At 30.7% G+C, this 24,402-nt stretch overlaps 4 protein-coding genes across 6 annotated transcripts in view; 1 reads left to right on the top strand and 3 right to left on the bottom strand.

Moving 5' to 3' along the window:
• LOC109856102 (3-hydroxyisobutyrate dehydrogenase, mitochondrial) overlaps window positions 1–24,189 on the top strand; it is a 29,915-nt gene extending 5,726 nt beyond the window's left edge. For 2 of the 3 annotated variants that reach the window (XM_020431028.1, XM_020431029.1), the window contains 6 exons: window positions 21,866–21,945; window positions 22,089–22,267; window positions 22,474–22,595; window positions 23,331–23,541; window positions 23,628–23,754; window positions 23,914–24,096. In XM_020431028.1, the coding sequence (XP_020286617.1) occupies window positions 21,910–21,945; window positions 22,089–22,267; window positions 22,474–22,595; window positions 23,331–23,541; window positions 23,628–23,754; window positions 23,914–24,096 (858 nt within the window). In that variant the 5' untranslated portion in view covers window positions 21,866–21,909. Of the gene's footprint in view, window positions 1–21,379; window positions 21,766–21,865; window positions 21,946–22,088; window positions 22,268–22,473; window positions 22,596–23,330; window positions 23,542–23,627; window positions 23,755–23,913 lie in introns of those variants that run through there. The other variant, XM_020431027.1, reaches the window with a different exon arrangement.
• On the bottom strand, window positions 59–7,568 carry LOC109856101. Its single transcript, XM_020431026.1, has 8 exons — window positions 7,285–7,568; window positions 3,791–3,914; window positions 3,475–3,568; window positions 3,229–3,344; window positions 1,715–1,948; window positions 615–820; window positions 402–467; window positions 59–310 (listed from the first exon to the last, which is right to left on the bottom strand). The coding sequence occupies exons 1-8, from the start codon at window positions 7,313–7,315 to the stop codon at window positions 162–164; spliced, it is 1,020 nt and encodes a 339-aa protein (XP_020286615.1). The 5' UTR covers window positions 7,316–7,568; the 3' UTR covers window positions 59–161.
• On the bottom strand, window positions 7,960–11,130 carry LOC109856100. Its single transcript, XM_020431025.1, has 8 exons — window positions 10,896–11,130; window positions 10,490–10,616; window positions 10,048–10,141; window positions 9,831–9,946; window positions 9,353–9,586; window positions 8,934–9,139; window positions 8,404–8,472; window positions 7,960–8,315 (listed from the first exon to the last, which is right to left on the bottom strand). The coding sequence occupies exons 1-8, from the start codon at window positions 10,921–10,923 to the stop codon at window positions 8,167–8,169; spliced, it is 1,023 nt and encodes a 340-aa protein (XP_020286614.1). The 5' UTR covers window positions 10,924–11,130; the 3' UTR covers window positions 7,960–8,166.
• Window positions 12,451–19,794, bottom strand: LOC109856099. The gene is made up of 12 exons (XM_020431024.1): window positions 19,198–19,794; window positions 18,984–19,128; window positions 17,435–17,617; window positions 16,693–16,847; window positions 15,977–16,073; window positions 15,245–15,308; window positions 14,903–15,143; window positions 14,011–14,194; window positions 13,693–13,783; window positions 13,451–13,606; window positions 13,273–13,356; window positions 12,451–12,915 (listed from the first exon to the last, which is right to left on the bottom strand). The coding sequence occupies exons 1-12, from the start codon at window positions 19,367–19,369 to the stop codon at window positions 12,595–12,597; spliced, it is 1,893 nt and encodes a 630-aa protein (XP_020286613.1). The 5' UTR covers window positions 19,370–19,794; the 3' UTR covers window positions 12,451–12,594.
• Window positions 24,190–24,402: the final 213 nt, after the last annotated feature.

The following is a 24,402-nucleotide window of genomic DNA, read 5'->3' as shown; positions in this document are numbered from 1 at the left end:
TATATATATATATATATACAAAGTATATATATAAGATTAAATATTTTATTATGTAATATACAGGTAACCGTCGTATAACGCGGATATTTCGTTCTACAGAAATGCCGCGTTATATAAATCGCGTTATACGAGGGTTATCTGTATAATCAAAGAGATATATTTTATTTATATTTAGGATATAGATTTATTTGGCTATTTGTTTTTCCGAAGTTCATCCAGGCAAGCACAGGGAAGTGTTCTGAGATCCAAAGTAGTCCAATCAAAAAGTAATTGTTGAACTCTCTTAATATTGTTCCAATGTATGGTTGATCTATGATGAGAGAAAAAATATGATAAACATATGGATTATAAAAAATAACATCTTGACAATAAGATAAATGCGATAAATCATAAATACATACGAAACAATTTGAAGAGATAAATACGAAATTCGAGGTTTATTCGACTATACCATCCGAGTGACTTATCTGAAATTCAATTTGACTTTTTTACTCTAAGAAATTAATAAATTTCTTTTAATAAGTTGCTTTTATCATTGCGCAATATGCTCCAGATCTAAAACTATTATTTTAAAGTACTTACTAAAGTACTCAATATTTTTTTGCGATACTTACATTCAAGACCATATAGCTTTAAAGTTAATGCTATTATTGCATCTGTATTCAAAAACGGATCCACACACCATAATCCATTTATTGTAGTCGTTACTGTATCGTAGAACTCGGGTGGAGCTTCACTCAAATATTTTTTGTACACCTTATCGTTTATTTTTTGACACAAATCTCGGGTTTCATCTGCATTTTTGCGGCATACGTTCAATCTGCGAACAGCAGCAACTAACTAATAAAATCATTATTAAAAAATTACAATATTAACATATTGTTAGTTTTATTATAATATACATAATATGTATGTAGTTTACATTAACATCGTGTTTTAGAGAATATATATTAGAAACAATTTATAGTTGTGTTGTGATGCATTTGGTTTTGTATATATTAATTAATATTAAATATATACATATGTATAATACATATGTATTACATTCGCATAGCGTCGAGTTGAGATCGAAGTGCATGTACGGAAAAAGATCTAGATAGCTTAATTGTGGAGACTAAGCCATAAATTTTTGCTCGATGACAATCGACAAGAGACGACCGGCCCCAGTGGTCTCGCGGCCTGAGTGCAGGGGCTGCGAACCCGGAGGTCCCGAGTTCGAATCCGCTCACCATCTAAGGATTTTTTCTGGGCCGGTCTCTTTCAACCGAGTTTATCGGTTGATCGACGAACTAAATCGGGCCTCTAAAAATTAATTCGGGTGTAATCCCGAATTAATCCCCCTCCTACAAGGCGATCATAGTCACAACATCTTGAACACGAGCCGACACAGATGGGCATGCCCACTGTGAAAAGAAGGTCGTGTATCGCGTGGTAGTAGTTACTGCACGAGATCCCCCCGTGAAAAAAATATAAAAATTTGACTGACTATGATAATAAATGTGTCTTAATAGACAAGAATGGCTTGCACGTAAAAGACTCAATAAAAAAAAAAAAAAAAAAAAAAAATTGACAAGAGGCTTTACCAAAAAATAAAAAATGTCAGTCACGAAATTACCAATTATTGTAGCTTTATGACAGTGGCGGGGGTAAAAAACGAACATACTAGAAAAACGTGTTTAATGTTATACAAAGATGATATTTGGTGTGTCATTACCGATCGGGAATTCCCAACATGTAGCCGTTTACACGCCAAAAATGAGTAATTGCCTCATCTTCTTCTGGTGTATTGTGCAGGCCAATAGTCTTAGCGCTAGTGAGGATATGGCCTACAAAAGCGCATTGAGTAAACGCCATATCCCTATTATAAATCGGCCCAACGCGTGCACACTGTGATCTCTTATTGTTTGTGCCGTGTTTCCAACGAATTGTATTTATTGTTTTGTACCAACTGAAAAAATGCAATAATTTTTGTGTAAATATTGAGAATATTAATATATTCACACATAGTTAAATTTTAAATTTATAGTTCAAATTATTTATTTTTGTATATTTTTAAATCTTTAAAAACATTTCTAAATCTAAGTTTGTGTGATTTTTGCAAATTTGTCATGATATATTCTTGTAGATCAAGAGAATAGGTATATATTTGCGAGATGCAAACCAAGCGCATTCGATATAGATATTTGAATTAAATTTTGCTGTGTATCAAACTCATAAACATTGAAACAAACCAGTTAAGAGTTCTTGTTTTTATTCTAACATCTTTTTAGTTTTTAAAACAATGTCATGTAAGTATCGAAACAGCATAATCGGATATTCATATATGTATATTTATGCATTTATGAGAGTAACTCGAGATATGTTTTTTTTGCAGTTAGTTTTTTACAATCTATCAAGCAGATATTCAGTCATGTTTATGAATATAGGTAATGACATGTTCGGTTATGTGCTCACTGGTACAACCTTTTGCTTCCAACTCGAGATTTAGGAGACAAGAGATTTATAATTTTAATCTTCGAGCTGAACAAACTTTCTTGTTTAATTAATCAAGTGTATTGCTCATGCTTATTAATTGCTGTTTTTTTATTCTATTTTTATCTGAACGATCAAGATTTTATTTATTTTAAGCAGCGTGAGTTGGCCGATTTAACAGACACTTCTTAACAAAACTTAATGCTCAAAAATTTACTCGCTAATTAAATGTTGAAATGATAAAACTTAGCGTGTTTTTCACACGTTAGTATTGATCAGAGATGATCTGAGATAAGAGATTACATTGAGATACGCATTGATCTATCAATCTCTCAATTTTAGTTTGTTTCTTTGCGCTTGGTTCGTTCCTTAAATTTTTGAATCAAATTTCACATGAGTTTTGTTTTACTCTCTCTCTCTCTCTCTTTTTTTTGTTTTACTCTCTAAATCATTTAGAACAAGACACATGAGTGTCAAAAAATCACAGTTTTGACATAATTGCAGACTACAGGCGAAGAACTTGATAAGTCACATTTTCGTAATTTTAGAGGAGACGAATTTTAAAGTTCGAAACGTATATGTATTTACTGTGTTACACATTTTTGAAAAATATTTATATCTCGGAATCTATCAAGAATTTTCTTTTCTCACTTTGGATAATTAAAATACTCCATTATAACTACCAAATAACATCAAAAACAAAAAATTGACTTATCAAGTTCTTCTCCTGTGTGGTCTTTAATTAGAAATACTTACTTCGAATCCCGAACATTTATATCATTCTTATACAAATTGACTATGTGCAGTGTAGTTTGTAAGTATCGTTTAAAGGCTGCGCAAGGCGTATCATGTTGCTTTGTATATATCAGCACCTATGAAAAAAATGTTTGATTAGTGCAAATATATTAATTATAATAAGTAAACACACATATGTGTATATAAGAGCGCTATTTTATGTTTTTAACAATTTTATTTCTGTATTATTTTTAACAAATGTAATACCTTCAATATCGACGGGATCGCTAGTATCGAAAGAAGTCCTACAAAGTTTTGTGCATTTATAGACAATATATTTCGTCTATAAAAACGTTGAGCCCTGAAAAATTAGAAATTTGCAATTTTTTTTAAATTTTATACAAAAAACAGACACATATTACATACATATTAATTTTTTCATGTTTATTAATTTTTTTATATTCACACTGTGAAAAAAAATAATTTTTACATCAAATAAAAGGTGATTATTATATATATATATATATATATATATATATATATATATATATATATTGCACACTTAAATTAGTATTATACTTACTCTTTGTATAACTTTCCATCGTACCAATCTGGAAGATCATCAGGTGTCACATCTTTTAGGTCACAATCTATCGCACTATCGTCTTCTATAAGACAATTGATGTGCTCATCAATCAACGGTTGAGCTGCAATGCATTTTTTGTATTTTTATTTATCTTTCATTTATTTTCAATAACAATTGTGATAAAAAGAAAATAGAACGTGAATAGAACATTGAATGAACAGAATGAATAGAATAGAATTTTGAGTTTTTAATAAAAAAGAAAACGCAGTAGTGTAGATATATATATTTCAGAATATATAATCGTAAAAATGTAAATTATTATAAGCAAAAAGTTACATAAACGTTCTCTTTCAACATTGAAATAACTAGTTTATATATATTGACATCACAGTAATTGAACATGAGTGAACTTTATTTGAAAAATGCATTAATTTGTAATTATTTTTTAAGAAATGCGCATATAATTCATCAAATGTTTTACACGTGTTGGAATGGATGTTTTCAGCGGAGTTTAATAATTCCCGCTTTTAAATAATACGTATGTTATCTGTGGTTAATAATCAGTTTATTTAAAAAAGTAAGATAATTTCAAGGTAAAATACTCTAAGCTGCAAAAAGTAAATAAGCTTTTAATGCTTAACTAATGTCAAAGTATTGATTGTGTTTTTTTAAATTTCATTTATCAAAATTGTCAATTTATGAGAATAAATTTTACGCATTAATATTGAATATTGAAATATGATAATATTGATAATATTAAAATTTTGCAAAAAAATGCAAAAGTTAATATTATCGAGCGACATGACAAAAAAGGCGTTCTTTATTCTACTTGCTCATCTAATTATCTGTAATCTGAAAATTAATTTGTTTTCAACGATTGGTGTATCTAATGAGTCTATCGACATATGTAACATGTTCTAACTAATTTATTTTTAATGATCTTGTGCTTATGTCTTTATAATGATCTATTTTGGTAATTAATGGAATCGTTTAAAATCGATTATTGAAAGCTTTTAGTAAAGACAAAATAATTGAAAACGTCGTTTATTTAACATTAGTAATATCAGTGGCTGTTCTGTGTTGTTTTTATTGACGCACTAAATATTATGAACAGCAAAATCATGAAATTCTTGCAATAGAAAAAAACGAATGTACGTCGATACGGACATCGACATGCAAAGGCACAGAAAAGAGAAAAGTGATATTACAAAGGACAAAAAGAGAAACAAAAACCGGTACTGAAATCCTGTTTCTATCTTTTAAGCAATGTCTGAATGTCGATACACACCGAAAATAGTGGATCAATAGTGTTTTATATATTTTTTTTTAATTCTTGCACATTTTACAAGTTCAATTAATTTTGTGTCAGATCTTGAATTTGTAATTAATGATATGATTCGACTGAGAATAAAATGAATACACAAGTGTGTTCATTGTATTCTCGTCTATCTTGAAAACATTTATGTGCATCAAAATTCGTTTTTGTTAATACTGATAAAAGAAAAACCAACACAATAATAGTAATCATTTTTTTACATTAGTATAAATCATTAATAGAGATTAAAATATATGAATTTAAGGGCCAATACGAGATTTATACTGGTTGTTCATGTAAAAAAATTAATTTATTTCAATAGCCAAACGTTTCGATCCTATTTTCGGATCTTTCTCAATGGCAACAAAAGTTTATTTAATGTGTAGGATGTACATCAGCTGTGTTCCGCTGGTTGTAAAGGAATTTTTTAATCCATGTTATGGATATCAGTCGTGCTTAGTGACCACACCATTAAAGTATTGACGACAGCTGATTGTGTACTGATGAGTGATTCATATTTTAACGATGTAGTCACTAAGCACGACTAATATCCACAACTAACATAGATGAAAAAATTTCTCTACAACCAGCGGAATACAGCTGATGTACATCCTACACATTAAATATACTTTTGTTGCCATTGAGAAAGGCAAGGATCGAAACTAAGATCGAAACGTTTGGCTATTGAAATAAGTCAATTTTTTACACGAACAGTATAAACCTCGTATTGGCCCTTAAACTCATATATTTGACATTATTACGAGGTCTACACATCGTTTTATTTAGATCAATTTAAATAATATTGTACAAAGACCGAGAGCGGTTTCAGATATCTGTTTTGTTAATTTAATTATACATCAAATAAAAACTATTAGAGATAGGATGAGTCGTGAAATATTCTAGATATAAATTTTTGTTCCGATAAGATCATTGAGATTGCTTTTAACTTTACAGTCTCCAACACAGACAACTGTGTGAATACATATAGAAATATTTCACGATCGAGACATCATTTCTTTTTTGGTTGTTATAAAAAAGTAAAGTATATAAAATAAAAAGATGGTTTTCACCAAATTGAAACAATTATTTGTTAGTTATTTAAGTAGTTATTATCAAATTAATCTTATAAGGAAGGAGAGAAAAAAAGCCGTTCCGGCGCTATCTATTTTTACTACGCCACTTCAGATTCGTTTGAATTATGTAACTGTATAATATTGTAAATATAATATTGTAATTTGTCTACAGTATCAGCTCTATAACCGTTTTAGCAACACGTTTTAAGTACATGCGAAATCATAACATAGAGAGATTGATTGAATATGGAATAAAATATCGAAAAAGTCGCTTGTGTATAATAAAGCATCTTTTTTTTTCTTGAATACTATTCTTCGGTCAATATATGTTTAAAGGTACACTTGATGTTCAAATTTGTATTTTTTTTCCACTACTACGAACGACTAGTTAAAGCGTAACAATTATATTGAGTAAAATAACAATTTTATCTCAAAACAAAAAGTCAATTATAAAACAAACAGATCTTCATTACTTCATAGATATCAGCATAATGATGATAAGTTAGATAATTTAATGTATAAATGTAAAGTACTATAATTTAGTATATAAGTTTGTGTGAATTCGTGCGTGCAAAACTGCAACAAAACATGAGTTGCGTAAGTCTCGCACGCTCGTGCAATTTGCAGTTATGCTTGTCAAGCGTCTCGTGATGCACACGTCGCAAACGGTTGTTGTATAAAGTGAAAATGTCAAACTTAAAAGTATTGTGACTAATCGTAAGAAATTGTACGATGCATTTTTAAAACCTAAATGTGAGAAATCGTGTACCTAATAATGCGACCGCATTGCATGCATACTGATAGCTATTAGTCATAAACTGTAACATATACGTGTTACTCTAGTCTTGTAGTGGCGATCCGACAATGGTATAAAGTGATACCAATTGTTATCATGCTGCCATTAACAATAAAGACATATTAAGAAACACAAGCAATAGAAATAAGAATAGAAAATAGCTACAGAAATAGCAGGAAGGAAGTATTACTCTTTTTTTATATTTAACTCTTACGTATATGTAAATCTATATGTACACATACATCACAACAGTTTCAAAAATAATCACTTCTGTCCACTTCTATAGTTTTATAAAACACAATCTTACCTTCGTCAATATGAATTTTCTCCATCGTCATCACTTTTTCAGTTGTCAACGATGATTAATATACTAAATTATCCAACGATAATTAATATCGGTTGGATAGAATCAATTACAAAACTGTGTAATTAAAATAGTTAACAGTTTTGCAACAAGTATGCAAGGTATTTAGACACACGTGTTTCACTTAACGATAAGTTTTATGTGCACTTTTACGAGGCGGCTCTTACAGTTCTGAGTCGAGCTTCTCTCAAGGTAGCGCGACTCGTAGTGATTCTTTAAAAACGTTCAGAGAAAAGGAGCTCTCTCTTTTTATCGCCGCCAAGAAGGAAATCCCTACTTCTTCTACAGAAAGACATTAATGCATTACAGTGTACTGACCTTCTTAACGCTGTCGGTATAGTGGAAAGGAACTATTTCCCACTTCTTTAAAATGTTGTACAATATAAATGAGATTATCGTCGATGATACAAAGCGATGAAACAGTATTTGTGTGTATACTAATCTCAAAACGCATTATTGAAAATAGTGTTTCTCACTTTTCCATAAATCACTTAATAAAGAAATATTATAACAAGACGATAATAAACAAATAAATAAATATCGTTAAGTAAAACACGTGGTCAAAAGCATATAAAATAATTTACCTAATTTGTTCTTTTTTTTTTTTTTTTCAAATGAAAAAACTTTTATTTCTAACAACGCGAAATTTAAACGATCATGCCTTTGCGCGAGCGTGCAAAAATATCTTATATTAATATAGTGGAAATATATAGTGGATAGAATCACGACACTTTCATAAAAATATGAATATAATACAGAAAATATAATAGATAAAATTACAAGTATATAGAACAACACTGATTCACAACACTGACAAACTTGAAACTACTTGTATTTAGGATATAGCTTGATCTCGAAATTGTTTATTCCGAATTTCATCCATGCGTGTAGAGGATAATTTTGAATGAGCCAAAATATAAAGTTAAGCCAATAATTAAAAAAGGTTCTTACTGCTGCTCCAACATAAGGTACACCTAAATCACATTGAAAAAAAACAAATTAATATAATGATACTACGATATTACGTGGTAAAAAACTATATGCTGTATTGTATACACTTACAACACAGATAGTATATCAAATCATGATATTTGCCGTTTAATCGACTGTACCATCCGAGTGGTGCTTTATCTAAAATGTAAATGTACATAAAGTTTTTTAAAATGTTGAAAACATATTTAGCTACAATTAACCCATTTGCATCATAAGCGCATATATGTGCGCATTTTGCCTGGCCACTATCACCAGAGCGCATATATGTGCACATTTTGCCTGGCCACTATCACCAGAGCGCATATATGCGCGCATTTTACTTAGGCACTTATCACCAAAGCGCATATTATTTATACCAGGCCTGTCCAGCGGTGGGGCCCCTCACGCACTTTATTTCCCTTCTACGCTCTTAGACAGCTCTCTCTCTCTTTCCCTCTCTCTCTCTCTCTCTCTCCCCCCCTTGTCTTATCCGCTTTTCATTAAAATTTAAATACAGTAAAAAAAAATTTTGGTGATAAGAACTAATTTTTGACTTTTCTTTGTGATGCAAATGGGTTAAATATTCGACTAAAAAAGATTAAAATTGATTATATACTCACATTTGATACCGTGTAGCTGATAGGTAAACGCCAGGAAAGCGTCATAATTTAACGTAACATCGATGTACCATAATGAATTTATTATAACTCTCACCATCTCGTAGAACTCGATAGGAGCCTTATTAAAATGTTCTGCTAAAACATCGTAACATAACTTTCGGCACAATTCGCGAGTTTCTGCTACGGTTTTACGACATATATTTAATCTGTAATTTAATCACGATAAATAATTAACATTTAGTTAAAGAAATGGCTATATTAATTTGAATATAGATGTACACTTTCAAAAGTATATTAGAATATATATTAAAATATATTACAATATAATAAACCGCATTAGAAACTTGGATTTATTCTTTTTTCTGTTAAAATTTGTTTTCTTTAAAATTTAACTTTGGTAATATTATCACATGTATTACCGGTCGGGAACTTCTAACATATGACCCATTACGCGCCAGAAATGATTAAGTGCTTCACATTCTTCCTCCGTACATTGCAAACCGACAGATTTAGGCGCGACAAACGCATATCCTATGAAAGCAAATTGTGTTATAGCCACGTCTCTGTTATAAATTCCTCCAATGCCAGCTTTTTTTGCTCTTTTGCTGCTTGTCTTGTGTTTCCAGCGAATTAGATCGATTGTTTTATACCACCTAATAAAAGTTGGAAGAATATTAGGTTCACTCTGTGTTTTAAACATATTTTCTAGATTAAAATTCAGAAGTTTAAAGTTATAATTATAAGCAAATATTTTTTAAAATAAAATAACGATCAACATATTATTATGACGCTACACACATGTGAGTGCTACAACAGATACTACATATATGTATATAAAATATATAAAAAATATATAAATATATATAAAAAATTACATATGTAATGAAATTTATATACTTGGAATTTGGGTCACTCGGATCACATGTATATATATTTCTTATGTGCAATGCAGTTCGAATATATCTGGCAGAGGCTATGCAAGGTATACTACTTTGTTTTGTAAACAAAAGCACCTGTTAACATTATAAAAAACTATTACTTTTTACTATTCTATTAGCATATTTATTTAAATTTCTAATAAGATATTGTTGAAATAAATATACAATTTTCATACCTTTAGTGTTTGTGGAATTACTATTACTGCAAGAAGACCTACAAAGCTAGATGATATCATCTGCATCATGTTATTCTGGTAAAACTTTTGACCTCTGACAAAAATAAACCATGTTACACGTTAATACTGTCAATACATACTACAATTTTCTGTAAAATCTTTTACTGATTTCTAAAATCTTTTACTTATTTCTGAATTATACTACGGCCGTTTTTCAAATTAAAATCTTTTAAATATAAACGTTTAAATTTAACAACTTGGATTGTCTAGTCTAAATTTTTACTTTCAGAAAAGGAATTTCACAGTAATAAAAGCGTTTCGAGACATCGATCTCCTCTTAAATTATCAAAGTAGTATATTTTACACAAATACAAACGCGATGGTATTTTCCTAATATTTTATGTCGTGTATATATAAAGATATGCCATATAAAAATACTTGCATTTTGAATAATTTTTCATTGTACCAATCTGGAAGATCATCGGGTGTTGCTGTGGTAGATTTTACGTCGATTTCACTTTCATCTTTTAGTAACAGTTCTAAATGTTCATCTACTGTCAACGGTTGAACTGCAACGCAATAATATGTAAACTCTCTTTTTGAATATTTTATTGCAGAATTTTGTAATTTAATTGTTCACTAGCTTTTTAAAGATTTTCCGATATGAACTTTTATATTTGAATTATGACGTTAGAGACAAGAAGCTATATGAATTTTTATATTACACACATAAACATATATAGACTATTTAGTTTAAGTTTTTGTAATTTACAAAAAAAATTTATATATATATATATATATGTATATATCTCAAAAGGGTTTTTTAATATTTTAAGATTGTGGCTTACCATCATCAATGTGTGCTGCTTTTTTCATGGTTAGTTACTATTCTTTGTCTATGCTTCTATTAATAATAATTTACTACACAGTGACGATATTATGTGATTATAAAGTACACACTTACACTGGTAAAAGTTACAATAATAAACAATTTTGTCGAAAAAATATTTTGCTCTCGATCAGCAGAGTAACGTGATAGTACCAAGAGAACGCAACTAAAGATGAAACATATGTAGTCCGATCTTATATACTCAAGACTAATAAGTGGTTATTTTATTGATATGTGAATCTGAGGAATTCACGCTCTCTCTTCTCTCTCTCTCTCTCTCTCTCTCTCTCTCTCTCTTTATGTAATTGCGAATGTGTGCGTAAGATAAGAAAGCAATAAATCAAATATAAAGGAAAAAGATATGTGAATGCGTATACAGAGTAAAACACATAAAATCATAACAAATGTACATTAGAGAAAAATGATCAAAATATTAAAATTAACAAAGGACAAAGGTTTATTTACTTGTATGGCAACAATAAATATGGCAACAAATGATCACGGTCTGATTCGGGGTGACTTTGTCAAGTCAAAGTCATCATAAACTTCTGAAATGGAAACCTATATTTTCTATTATACATACATTATTGTAGTAGCTGACATTGAGACATTTTCGAAATATTTTTTTATTTTTAAAGCAGAAATTCAGACCATAAACACTGTTCTTATTGCCCTATTAAAGCCAAACAATTTTTGTTTGTAATATTTTTTGATAGTTCTGAAAATAATTGCCACACTTTGTGTGCCTCAAGTCCTATAGTTGTTTTTTGTTTTTTGCGCAGTTCACTTGCGTACTATTGACGTAAATGTACTTCAACAGTATAAACAGTATCTTTCCGCATAGTGACGTGTATTTCTGATAAAGTTCTCTTTAACCATGTTTTTGATGAAATTTCTTATAGTAATAATGTTTCGAATATCATTTTATAATGACTGTGTGTTTATTAGAGAGAGATAGACACAACAAAAGTTGTTATTATACATTTAAATTTCTATAAAATAACATTAAATTTTTATATTTATAAATTGCTTAATAATGACCGTTTTTATTCTTAATTGTTAATTAAGTATTAGGTTAATTGTTAATTAAGCATGACAGTTTGTTCACGCACGCACACGAAATACATCTTATTTTTATAAAATTTAATATTTCTATACATAAATACAAATAAGTATTTGTTTAATATTTCTATACATAAATACAAATAAGTATTTCTATACATAAATACAAATAAGTATTTTGTAGCATTATACATATAAGTCGTAATATGTTATATGAAAAAATATCAGTCGCAGTTTAGCAGAAAATGTAAAATTGCGCAACAGTTCGTAATGTTTTTGAATTGTTGGAAACAAAGTAATATCAGCAGAACAAAAAAACGCGTTTGACTAATTGTAAGCATTGAAAGATCCGTTGAATAATTGCCAAGGAATAAAATTAGTACTCGTTCAAAATTAGCATTCGTAGGCTGCATTCGAGCACGCTACCACCGCTATTGTGTCATTCTATGTTTTATGTTTGTTCTTTGTTTTACATTTAATCATCTAATGATAAAGATATAATGATGCAATAGCGCAATGTAATCTATCGGAACAGAGAGATTTAAAAAGAAACCGTTTAAAACTCTGATTGCTCAAAATTATTCTGTTTCTTGTATTTATTTTGTTTCCGACATCTCGCGCATGTTCGACAGCTCGCGCGTTTTTCGTTTCTGATGAATCTCTCGAAAAACTTCGCGGATCGGTCGTAAACCGGCGGTTTGTTTTATCTCGTAAAAAAAAACCATTATAGATATCAAAAGACCCACAATAAGCGTTGTAAATCCGGCGGCTAACGGTGTTAGTCCAAGCACGTGAGCGGTATTATCAAGTCCATCGTATTCTTTGAGAACTTCTCGAAGATTAATTGTAGTTTTTCGACGGATAACGTTATCGAGATGATAGTACGTAATGCCTGACTCTTTCAACCATAATATTATCTGTAGGAAAAAAACTGAGTTTTAGCTTACTGTTTCACAAAAAGTCATCACTCCCTACGTATAATTACATAAGTGTCACATACGGGATTCTCAGTTTATTACATAGTGATACTTAGAAAGTCATGTTCTTTATGGTCACCAAATATTAAAAAAAAATATTCATAAGTAAGGTAAAAATTTAAAACCGAAAGATCCCTTAACTAGAGAAACTATATGAAGCTTTAAACTTTTAAACTGCTCTCCTCTAAAATTTTGCGTTTTGGAGTTACGGAATTATACGTAGGGAGTGACGAAGTGAAGTATAATGTTTCTTTTTTTATGTGATAAATTTATGCGTCCGAGCGATTGTAACATTACTGTATTAATAGGTCGTAGTAGCCACGGTTGGACGGCGAAGGATGAATAATAGCTGCCAACCGTCTGCTTCATAACTCTATAATTCTACAACAAATTTGCAAATCAGGTTTTGCATAGGGAGGCTTATCGCGTAGTAATTTAAAAATTATTACACGAATAAGCGTATAGATATGCGTACTGTGAAGTTATCGTTCGAAAGTTCATCTTCTGGAAAGAAGATCGAGCCTATGACTGTTCCGAGAATAGCGAAATTTCCTTTCTTGATTAATTCATTCATCATCTCCTTAGTTTGTGTGAGAATAAATCTCGACGGCAACTGACTCATATAAGGATCCTTGAAAATATATACACGTTGACTATGGAAAACAGAAGAGACAAATTGCTCGTTCGAAGCCAAAAAAAAAAAGAAGATGTCTATACTTTCATGTCGAAGTAATCGTCATAAGGCGGTTCTGGTCCTCTTCGACTCCACGACAAATTTGCCTCGAGAAGTTGACGTACCGTATCGATTCTATGAATGTTGAATAAAATTTAAGATTCTTTTGAAAATTAAACGAATGGTAATGTTACGTATGGAACGTAATATGATTATATGTAAGTATCAAATCGAAAAGAGTAATAACTTCACAATAACAATTAATATAATTGTTTTAATGTAAAGAAGGCATGATATAATAAGTGAACGAGAGACTTATATTTTCACAGTAGATTAAGGATAATAACAAAAATAATTGCCACCTGTCTTCGTACTCCGAGCTCGCAAGTCTCGCTGCAAGACTACTGCTGTAAGCGGTTACCAGTATGACTCCTACAGTTTGCCACAAATGAAGTTCGAATCTAGCATTGATTGTGTTTCTTGGTACCCACGTGCCTAACAGGCGACCCATCAACTCCGTAATTGTCGAGAAAAAACTTCGAAAACCTAAAAGAATATATTTCATCCGATATTAATCTTATAGCAACGCGAATTGAGGTAGAAGTTCGATCAAGGTACATCTAAAGTTACTTTTTTATGTGTACAAAGTATCTTTCTCGTTTCGCATTGTTTAACGGAGAAAACATGACACTCTTCTTCTTTATCTCGTAAGAAATAAGAAGAGAAGAATATAAAGCTTGAATTTTGAATCGTGTTTTGAATCGCGACTGAATTCTTAGATTATATATCAATATTTAATATTTTTTTTTATTAATAATTATATTGATAAGTATGATCGTGCATTTTGTTATTTCCAGTTTTCTGATGCGCTAAATTTAATCTGTTAAGTACACGTGATAGTGCGTGAGAGATTACTTTAGTCGTATTTTTAATAGATACATTAAGTAAGTACTGCACTATCATTGTGTTTAATTAACAGTCAAACAACAAAAAGTTAAATTTGTTAGAAGAAACAAAGTCTGAAGTCTGCATTACATTAAAAAACATGTTGTAAGTCTTATTATCTTTTTTTGCTTTACTTAAGTAGTATCGTATGTTATTAACTACACTATTGTATTATAAGTTCTGCAGACTCATTATTTATCTCGACATATCTCGGTTTATCTCATAGGTCAGGACGGGCCAGCTCAAAACTCAATGCGAAACTTTACAATAATGATAATATCTGTTACACAATCGACATCTTTAACTTACGTTTCGGAAATTTTGGATCGATTCTGGCACGTGCGCACATATACATGCTCTCGACGAACAACATAATTATCAATAAGATCCAACAGTCTATCGAAAATGGTCTTGTGAGCGCCCAGAAATTGGTGGTCGGTTGCGGACGTGGTACTAAGAAATGCAAAAACATCTGATACCACGGTTCCGACATGTTCGCAAACTCGTTTGTGCTGTCCGTTAACCAGATACCGCCGAAAGCCAGATCGATCTTTTGAGAGAAACATACAATTTTGCTTCATCGAAACGAAATTATCTCAATCAGTATTTAAAACTGAAAAAAAAGATATCTGTTTGATATAATTAATATACCTTTTTCTCTTGTAATAATTGGATAACACCTCCTTGCCACGTGTTGTTTACGCGTCGACCGTATCTAAAATAAGAGTTGACTTGATTTTAAAATTGCATCATCTTTCATGCGCATTACATCGTAGTTAACGGCTGACTAGTGTTATTTCATTAATTATTAGTATGACTAGTCAAGTTTCACGACACACAAGAACATTGTGCGCAGTATATATTACTGTTATATATTTCAGAGTAACTTAGGATAAAGATAAAAAGAAAATAGAATAAAGATAAAATAAAATAAAAATAGAGAAAGAGCAAATAGAAATAGGAAAATAGAAGAAGAAAAAAGAGAAAAAGAAAAAGAAGGCAAAAATGTAAAAAGGCAGAAAGGAATAAAGGTATAAAGGTACTTAAATGTAATTAAGGTGAAGGCTAAATTGAGTTATGATTTAAGTTAATTTATTTAACGCAATGTAATGTAATTTAATTTAATGTGATGGGAGTGAAGATAATGTAAAGGAATTGTAAAGTAAATGTAAATAAGCGTGAAATAAGTGGTATGTAACGTATGGATCGTATGGAAGGATGTGTGTGAGTAGACTTTTTGTAACCAAGTCCCCTTCTTGGCCATATAGGCTGAAGTGTCTAAATAAATTATATATATTACTGTTATATATTAACATTTATCTCATGTAAATTAAGCAAGTAATATATATGTAAGTATATAGGTATTTATGTGTGCAGAGTTACCGATAGGTCCCTGGTGGTTTTCGTATTGTCCAAGTAAAGTTCAATTTTTCCGCTATAAGCAGAAATATTTGGATTTCTATACCGTCTTTTTCCTCATCTGTAAAATATACATATGTATGCTCAGTGAATCAGCGATTGATTACATGATACGGAAGAAGTCAACAGTTTCATATCACGCAATAGCTTTATGTTATGATATTAAAAACAAGCAATCGTTATTAAACTTTTATATTTGCACATACATGTTTATGTAAGCGTTTTCCTACATAATTTGCAATATAAACAAGCGCGTATAAACGTGTATCACATATAATTAGAAAAGTAGATACTAACCAACCTTTGCTATTGCGTTGACAAAACTCAACAAATAGTGAGTAAGAGATGCAATTGCGAGTAAGTTTAGAATTTTATACGAGAAAGATCTAGTCATTTATAGCTTTGGAGCAAAAACTTGTGTGTTTCATTTGTATGATGTTTTTACTGTCAGAGTTTTATGTCAGAGATATTGAAAAACGTAACAAAGTTATATTTTAATAAAGCTTTTTTTTATGAAGTTTTCCTTATAAAAAAAATAAATATAAAACTACATTAAAGAGGACGCTTTACGATGTTCGATATGCCAACGAAATTTTAAGCGCGTTTTCCTTAACGTTCTCTCTTAATGCATACACACATCTATATCTATATCTATACATACATATATGTAATATATCTACCATTATCCGCTAAAAAAACTTCTTCTTCGACGCCGTTAATTACTTTTTTGGTCGTTCTGTTGAGATAAGAAACGGGCGGTCGATAGAACGAACACACTTGCAGTTCTCTACCTCTCATATTAATTATATTGAATTCATTCATCAAGTCGTTGTAGCTGTAAAATAAGTTGCTTGAAACTCTTACGTTTATATTAAATACATTTATATTCATACCATTTTATTGACATAAATTATAGTAATACAATATTCGATGATTTTTCATGTACCTATCAATTAGATCGAATTAGGTTTGATACAATCGAAAATATATCAGACAAAAAGTCCGTAGAAAAGCCGACGCTAATAAATATCGTTTTTTTAGTTCATTAAGAGTGTTTTTATATACTAGATGCATCGAACATCGAGCATCATGCGCATAATACCGTCGCGAGACACATGAATATAAATAAATATCACATCTTCCTCAATGGTTTTTTGTGGAGAATTTGGCAACGAAAAGTTTTACACAATTATATTGCAAGCTTTTCCATTTTCAGAATTATTATGTAATTTTTCACCTAATATGTTATATTAATTTGACTCTATATTGCGCGTTTACAAAAAAGACGACTCTAAATCTGAGGTCAAAATGTGTGCGTTGGCTCTTTATGGATAGTCTTTTTGTCTAATCTCACCATGTTTTGCATCTATCTCACGATCAATATAAGAAAAACAATGAAAAAGTAAAAAAATTATGTCTTACCTGTCTACCTTTAAAAAAAATCTAGGTTTTAAATAATTTTCCGACAAGGTCCAAATTCCCGATTTTGACACAATGTTGGCGTTAGAATTTCCATATAAGGAAACATTAAAAATTGTTGAATTGTTATCTAACACACCGTCAACGATAACAAGAATTTCCGTTGTTGAGATGGTCGAGGGTACTCTGTCAAAAAACTATGTGTTTCCATAAAGTTTAGAATATAATACATAGAATTGTAACTTAGACGCGTGGTATATTAAATATTATCTTTAATATAAAACATTTAATTATTTAATACTATGCCTTACGTGTCTATATAATATATATTATACACTATTATATAATATTATATACCGAATATATTATACACTATTATATAATATTATATACCGAATGTAAATTCGACCTTGTAGCCTGATCTTGTCCACGGGTGATGTAAAAAATCGTAGAAAGTGTTGTTTAGTGGGACGTTTCGATCATACTTTAATTTCGATCATCATCAGCCAATCTTGGAAAAACAAATACAATGATTAAAAAAAAAAAAAATGATTTGATTTTGAACAATACCATCACAGAAGATTAATCTCGGAGATGCTACATATAAAAATGCAAAAAAAACAACGTAAATGCAATGAGAGATACGGAATGGCTCGATTCTGCTTACATTCCGTTATTAAACAAATTTAATTCTTAAAAAAATTTTTTGTTGCTCTCTTCTCCTCACTAGTTGTCTCTCTCAGACTTGGTTTATCGATTTGCTTTGCTTTATCGATTATTCTTTGTCTGTACTTCGTGAGAGATGGTCTCGCTTGTGACGACGATCGCTGTTGTGTGTCATTGTGAGATGAGTTGCTGTTTTTTAGACTTCCAACTAAATGTAAGTTTTTTGATTTTTTTGACTAATTTTGACTATCTTAGGTTTTTATCTTTTGACTATTCTAATTTTATTTTTTTACTATTCTAATCAATTAATTTATTATCTTGAAATTTGGTAATTTTCTCAGTTCTTTTATGTAAGGACTGTAAAAATTAATTATTAATTTAATTTGAGAAAAACTTTCATATTTTATACATACGTCAATTATTTCATTGTAGAAACACCGATACAGGGTCTGTGTTTACTTTGTTGATCGGTTAGCGACTCTTCTCATATTTTGACATGCGGTAGCTGTATGTCGGTTTGAATTTATCAAGGTGCGTACTCATGATTTTGCTATTTTGTGTGTGGATTGTAATACTTCTCTATTTATTGTCAATTTTACCTTATGCTATTAATTGTTCCTTTTTTTTTTTTTTTTAATCATTGTATTTGTTTTTCCAAGATTGGCTGATGATGATCGAAATTAAAGTATGATCAAAAAGTCCCACTAAACAACACTTTCTATGATTTTTTACACCACTCCCACCCGTGGACAAGATCAGTGCTACAAGGTCGAATTTACATTCGGTGGAATCCATTTTTAAGGCCTGTACTAATTCATTTTAATATTATATACATATATATTATTGCAATTTTGATAACTGTTTAAAGTTATATTGTCATTACTACCTTGTCATGACTCTCTCAATTTCCTTGTCTGTCGGTCCCAACAGAAAATATCCCTGACATTCGTAGATTTTTCGGCGTAAAAGATATTCGTAAGGATAGATGTTTCGAAACTGATTGAACAATACTTCCACGTCGTGAATCGAGTCTGAGGGAAAAATCGCGTTATACTTTCAAATAAATTAAAAAATATAACGCGCGCTCTATATATACTAACCGCTCAAATATATATTGCAACACTTGGAATATAAAAACGATTTATGTATTATCGTTGTGAAATTTTCCGTTGATATCCATGATTTCGCGTTCGAAGGTATCATGATTTCTCTGCCAGCTAGTATTATCTTGATAATGAGAAACGCAATACCAACCACTAAGTTTATTTTCATAATGGATTACTGTGTCAAAAATTTACCGACAGAATTGGATAGTATTTAATTGACGAACTAACTTGAATAATATTGTAGAAAGATTACATTGACATTTTAGTCTTGACTTATTTTCAAATGCAAATAAACACAGATGCACTTTGCAAACACACGTATTTTATTCTCACACTTGTTTTCACACTTGTGTTTGTTTGTATCAAATGCTTAATTATTTACTTGTGTAACGTCGAGAGTATAATAATGTTACACATATAGATTCTCTTTGGTTTAATATTACACGGAGAAAATTATTAATAGCGTTAATAAGAAGTATTATAATAAAGTGCCCAATGATAAATTACCGTTTACTATGTGCGATATTAAAATAATTTTCGCTCTGCTGTTGTACAAGCTGACTCAATAACAACTGGCGCTCAATGGTTGATAACTGGAGCGTAACATCCGTTAGACCTGGTGTGAAAAAGTAGATCGATTTAAAAAGCGGACACTCTATGTAAAATTGCACATGTAGAGTTACGTGAGTTTACAAGCACGCCCAAGTCGTTTCAAGTATGTATACACTGAAATATACATGGTGCAGTTTGACAGCAGATAATCACTTTGATAGCGAAGGACGAATAAACACATAGTTACGATCCTCACGTGGTTGACACAAATGATAATTACACGACGAGGTAGAGAACGGTGTAATTATGTTCAACATACATCACTTTTGATACCTAATTGGCGATTCGTGCAAAATTAATTTTTCAATGTCATTTGCTTGACGTCGCAGTGACATCACAGTTACCCTTTTGTTGTCTCAGACGACAATTTGCACGATAACTTGCCTTACTTACAAGAATTAAAAAAAAGTTTATCGTTACTGTTGTTTACCAACGACATTTACTACTATTGATTCTAGTATAGAGATATTTAAAGTAATATGTTGATTCTACGATATCACAAGACATACGCCCAAATGTCGAGAAATAAAACGAGTTTCAACAACATGTTTAACAAAGACTTCGGAGGAGATGAGAGTTTGTATGAAAAAAATCTGTATTTAGCGTCGAGAGAGAGGAAAACGAGTCTTTACAAAAAAAAAAATGATGCGTTAACCGAGTATATTAGTGACTATTATATCGCATATTCGATGTTTGTAAGATAATACAAATAAATAATCTCCTGACGTAATAAAATGCAGCGATACACGTGTGAGATATGTTAATCGTATAGTTTTATCATAAAATTGAGAAATAATGTGCATCATATATATTAACGACTATTACGTCATGAAATTTTCACATTATGCACAAAGTGCTATGAAAAAACAACACATAATGTAATATCGAAAGTTTTTTATTGTACTTGTGTAAATTTTCGTGGTCACTATCTGATAACAATTTCTACTGACTAATGGCTCTGAACTGACAAGCTGCAGACGATAAAAAAAAAAAAAGTTGAATAATGGAGGTAATCAAAAATGAGAAGCAACGAGAGAACAAAGTGCGAAAAAAAGTAGCTTTCATATTTCAAAAGATAGAAACGAATTGTGTGTGTATGTACGTGATATTTAACAGCAGCGTATGAGAAGACAAATTTTTGCAATTTTTATTTGCGATGTCGGAAGTAAAGAGAAGTGAAGAGAAGTGGAATCAATGGCGAGTGAAAAGAAGAAAGTCGGGATGAAAGTCAAGATTTAAGGTTGCTCTTAAATCTTGAACTAGAATGTCCGCGAAACGTCGGTGAAATTCGAGTGATACAAACACGATTTCAACCAGAAACCACGCATAGAAATTTCGGTAAAGTATTTAAAATATTTTGTAATTATTTTTAATGTAAAGTACATGTAAATTATTATATATTGTACATTTATACACAACGTGCGCATACATACAGACTTTATATTAAAAATAATTAAAAATATTGTTCAAAAACAATTGAAGCAAACAATACTGTGTTAAAACTTAACACGTTGCAAAGATGCGACAAACTGTGGAATTAAATCGACCGCTAAAAACCAATACTCATTATCAATTCTTATCAGGTTTCCATGTTCTCGTACACACGTACTAAAGCGTTTGCCGCTGAGATGTCGCTTTTGTGTTGTTTGTCAGTCATACCACTAATCGTTTCTGACAAAAAGTAACAAATATCGTGTCGTTTTTCTCGTACCGTTTTTGTTTAATGAAATATTGAGTATATTTTTACTAAGCGCGACGTGTATTGAATCATTTAGTAAATCGACCTTAGGTGGAAAAGTGAAACAAGAATCGTATGCGAGTGTACTTTGACAAGTGAATCAAGAACTAAACTTAATGAGCTTTGCAATTCACTTTTGACGCAAGAAAAAAAAATGAATATTTTTGTTGTATTTATGAAACATCGAACTGCCAGTCTCACGGCGGTAACAGGTAACATTCTTGTCAAATTACAAAAATTTACGATTCTTTGTAAAATAACTATATGCGCTCTTTATTGATACGCGTGATCACGTAATGTTTTTATTTTCAGGAACGAGATGTTTCTCAAAAATTGGATTTGTCGGATTGGGAAATATGGGCGCGCACATGGCGAAAAACTTGTTAAAAAAGGTAATTAAAAATCTCACACTTGTGATAAATGTTTTTTAATTAAATACATGTGTATAAAAAAATTTCGTTTCTTTAATGAAACTTTTGCGCAAATAACTTCTAATTCTTGTATTGTAATAACTTCTAACTTTTGTATATTGTAGGGCTACAATCTTACTGTGTATGATGTGAACAGATCGGCGGTGACAAATTTAGTAGAGGCGGGTGCGAATGGTGCATCAAGTGTGGCTGAAATGTCGGGAGAAGCTGAAGTCGTAATGTCGATGTTACCTTCAAACGAACACGTTCTCGACGTTTACATCGGAGAAAACGGTGTGCTCAGGTAAAAATCACGTTTTTTTTTTTTCAACATAAAAACAATGAGACAAAAAATTCCAGTAGGCTCAGCAAGTTTCCTGGACTTCCACTGTTCTTACTAATATAGTGTTGCTATAATAATATAGTGTTACTATAATAATATAGTGTTACTATAACAGTAATATGGTGCGCTCTAATTTGCAATTAAATGTTTTTGTTATTTCTCGATAGTACAGCAAGAAAGAATGTTTTATTGATCGATAGCAGTACTGTGGATCCGTCAGTGTCTCAATCGATAGCATCGCAGGCTCGAAAATGTAACTTGAAATTTATTGACAGTCCAGTATCGGGAGGTATAATATGCATACTTTTTATCAATAAAATTGCTTTCTAAGTTGAGCAACTGAGTACCGATGTTATGAAACAAACAGCATTTTCTTTTTTTGCATCGTTAAAACGTCCACACGATAGCAGAAGTTTAAATAGATGATAAAGAAAAGCAAGTAGCAGAACAGTTGATGGAAGCAAAAAAGGCAAACGAAAGTAAAAAATAGAAGAATTGTCACTGTGTGACTGTTTTCTAATTTTTCATCACTACAAATGCTGCTAAAACTTGACGGAAACCAATTTCTTTAAGACGCACATAAATTTAAAAAAAGTCCTTGAATATTAAATATCTGTTAATCTGTTCTTTTCTTTTTTGCATGTCTCCGATAAAAATATTGCGTATTTATTTAAATTCATATATCAAGCAGTATACTTCTAAAGTAAATAATTGTTCAAGCAATTTTGTCAACAATTTATATACATCCAGTTTTCTTGAAATTTTGCGCGCGTAAATATATTACTGATGTCTTAATTATATCTTTCATCTCAATGTGTTTAGTTTTTTTTTTATCATCACATTTTTTTCTTATGACTAAGAATTTAATTAATGGCTTATTAGCATCTCTTTTTTCTTACTCTCATATTGGTTTTTTTCTCGTGATTTGAGTCAATTTTTATAATTTTAGAACATTTTTTATTTTATTTATTTTATAATGACATTTTTTTCTTCGTTATTGAATTAATATATTACACACACGCAGGTGTAAATGCGGCTAGAGATGGTACTTTGACGTTTATGGTAGGTGGCACAGCAACGGATTTCGAAGCTGCAAAATTTATACTCGAATCTCTCGGTTCTAGAATAATTCATTGCGGTGATGTAGGCATGGGTCAAGCCGCTAAATTGTGTAATAATATGTTGTTAGCCATCAGTATGATTGGCACAGCCGAAGCATTTAATCTCGGACAAAGGTGAGTTACCAGCAATTTGATGTATTTGTATTTCAATAAACGGTTTTGTATGTTGTTTATTACTAAAATGTTTCTATATGTTTCAGACTGGGCTTGGACGCTAAAATATTAGCTGACATTATAAATTCCAGCTCGGGCAAGTGCTGGTCATCCGATCTCTACAATCCGGTTCCAGGAATTCTGCCAAACGTTCCCAGTTCAAAAAATTATGAAGTAAAGAAATATAGAATTTTTTTCATAATATTGTTTTTTTAGAAGATAATTTATTATACAAATTCGCAAAAGAAGAATTCTGAATTGGGAATTCCGACATAAATATGTGACATTGAAAAAAATAGTAAGTGTATGAAACAGGTAACTGCATATTTACAGGGTGGTTTTGGTACAACGTTAATGGCCAAAGATCTGGGATTAGCGCAATCTGCAGCATTCAGAACACAAACTCCGATTCCTCTTGGTTCTCTGGCACATCAAATTTACAGAGCAGTTATTGCACAAGGATTCTCGAATAAGGATTTCAGCGTAATTTATCAGTTTCTTAAAGGAAAACAATGAGGAAAGTTAATTTTTATATTAATCTTGGGTTATTAGGTTATTTTTATAACCTCAGGTTATTTTTTATATAAATTAGATAAATGTGTATTTCTACATATATATAAATATAAATGAATTTTATACTTTATATTTTCTAAACAAACACAATTCTGTTGTTTATTTATTCCTTTGACCATACAACTATGGACTGTCACTTTTTTTTCAATGCTTTTTTGTGTAGCGGAGATTGACATCGCTTCTGTCTAAGTGGCAAAAAAGTGGTAAAAATAATGAACATCAAAGACAGCTATAGATGAAGACAAAGCG

Source organism: Pseudomyrmex gracilis, unplaced genomic scaffold (assembly GCF_002006095.1).
Source record: "Pseudomyrmex gracilis isolate BER0280 unplaced genomic scaffold, ASM200609v1 scaffold_107, whole genome shotgun sequence".
Classification (NCBI taxonomy): domain Eukaryota; kingdom Metazoa; phylum Arthropoda; class Insecta; order Hymenoptera; family Formicidae; genus Pseudomyrmex; species Pseudomyrmex gracilis.
This window is presented reverse-complemented; position numbering and strand designations above follow the sequence as displayed.

Bases quoted from the DNA above. Each gene is read 5' to 3' on its own strand.
- LOC109856101 (XM_020431026.1), bottom strand. From the start codon at position 7,315: ATGACGATGGAGAAAATTCATATTGACGAAG. The intron at 3,915-7,284 runs GTAAGATTGTGT...AATGCATTGCAG, and splicing joins GAAAATTCATATTGACGAAG to CTCAACCGTTGATTGATGAG. The intron at 311-401 runs GTATGTATTTAT...CTCTCATCATAG, and splicing joins TTATCTCTTCAAATTGTTTC to ATCAACCATACATTGGAACA.
- LOC109856100 (XM_020431025.1), bottom strand. From the start codon at position 10,923: ATGAAAAAAGCAGCACACATTGATGATG. The intron at 10,617-10,895 runs GTAAGCCACAAT...ATTGCGTTGCAG, and splicing joins AGCAGCACACATTGATGATG to TTCAACCGTTGACAGTAGAT. The intron at 9,947-10,047 runs GTATGAAAATTG...TAATGTTAACAG, and splicing joins TAATTCCACAAACACTAAAG to GTGCTTTTGTTTACAAAACA.
- LOC109856099 (XM_020431024.1), bottom strand. From the start codon at position 19,369: ATGAAAATAAACTTAGTGGTTGGTATTGCGTTTCTCATTATCAAGATA. The intron at 15,144-15,244 runs GTATATTAATTA...TTCTCTCAAAAG, and splicing joins AATTATTACAAGAGAAAAAG to ATCGATCTGGCTTTCGGCGG. The intron at 14,195-14,902 runs GTAAGTTAAAGA...ATATTCTTTTAG, and splicing joins CGATCCAAAATTTCCGAAAC to GTTTTCGAAGTTTTTTCTCG.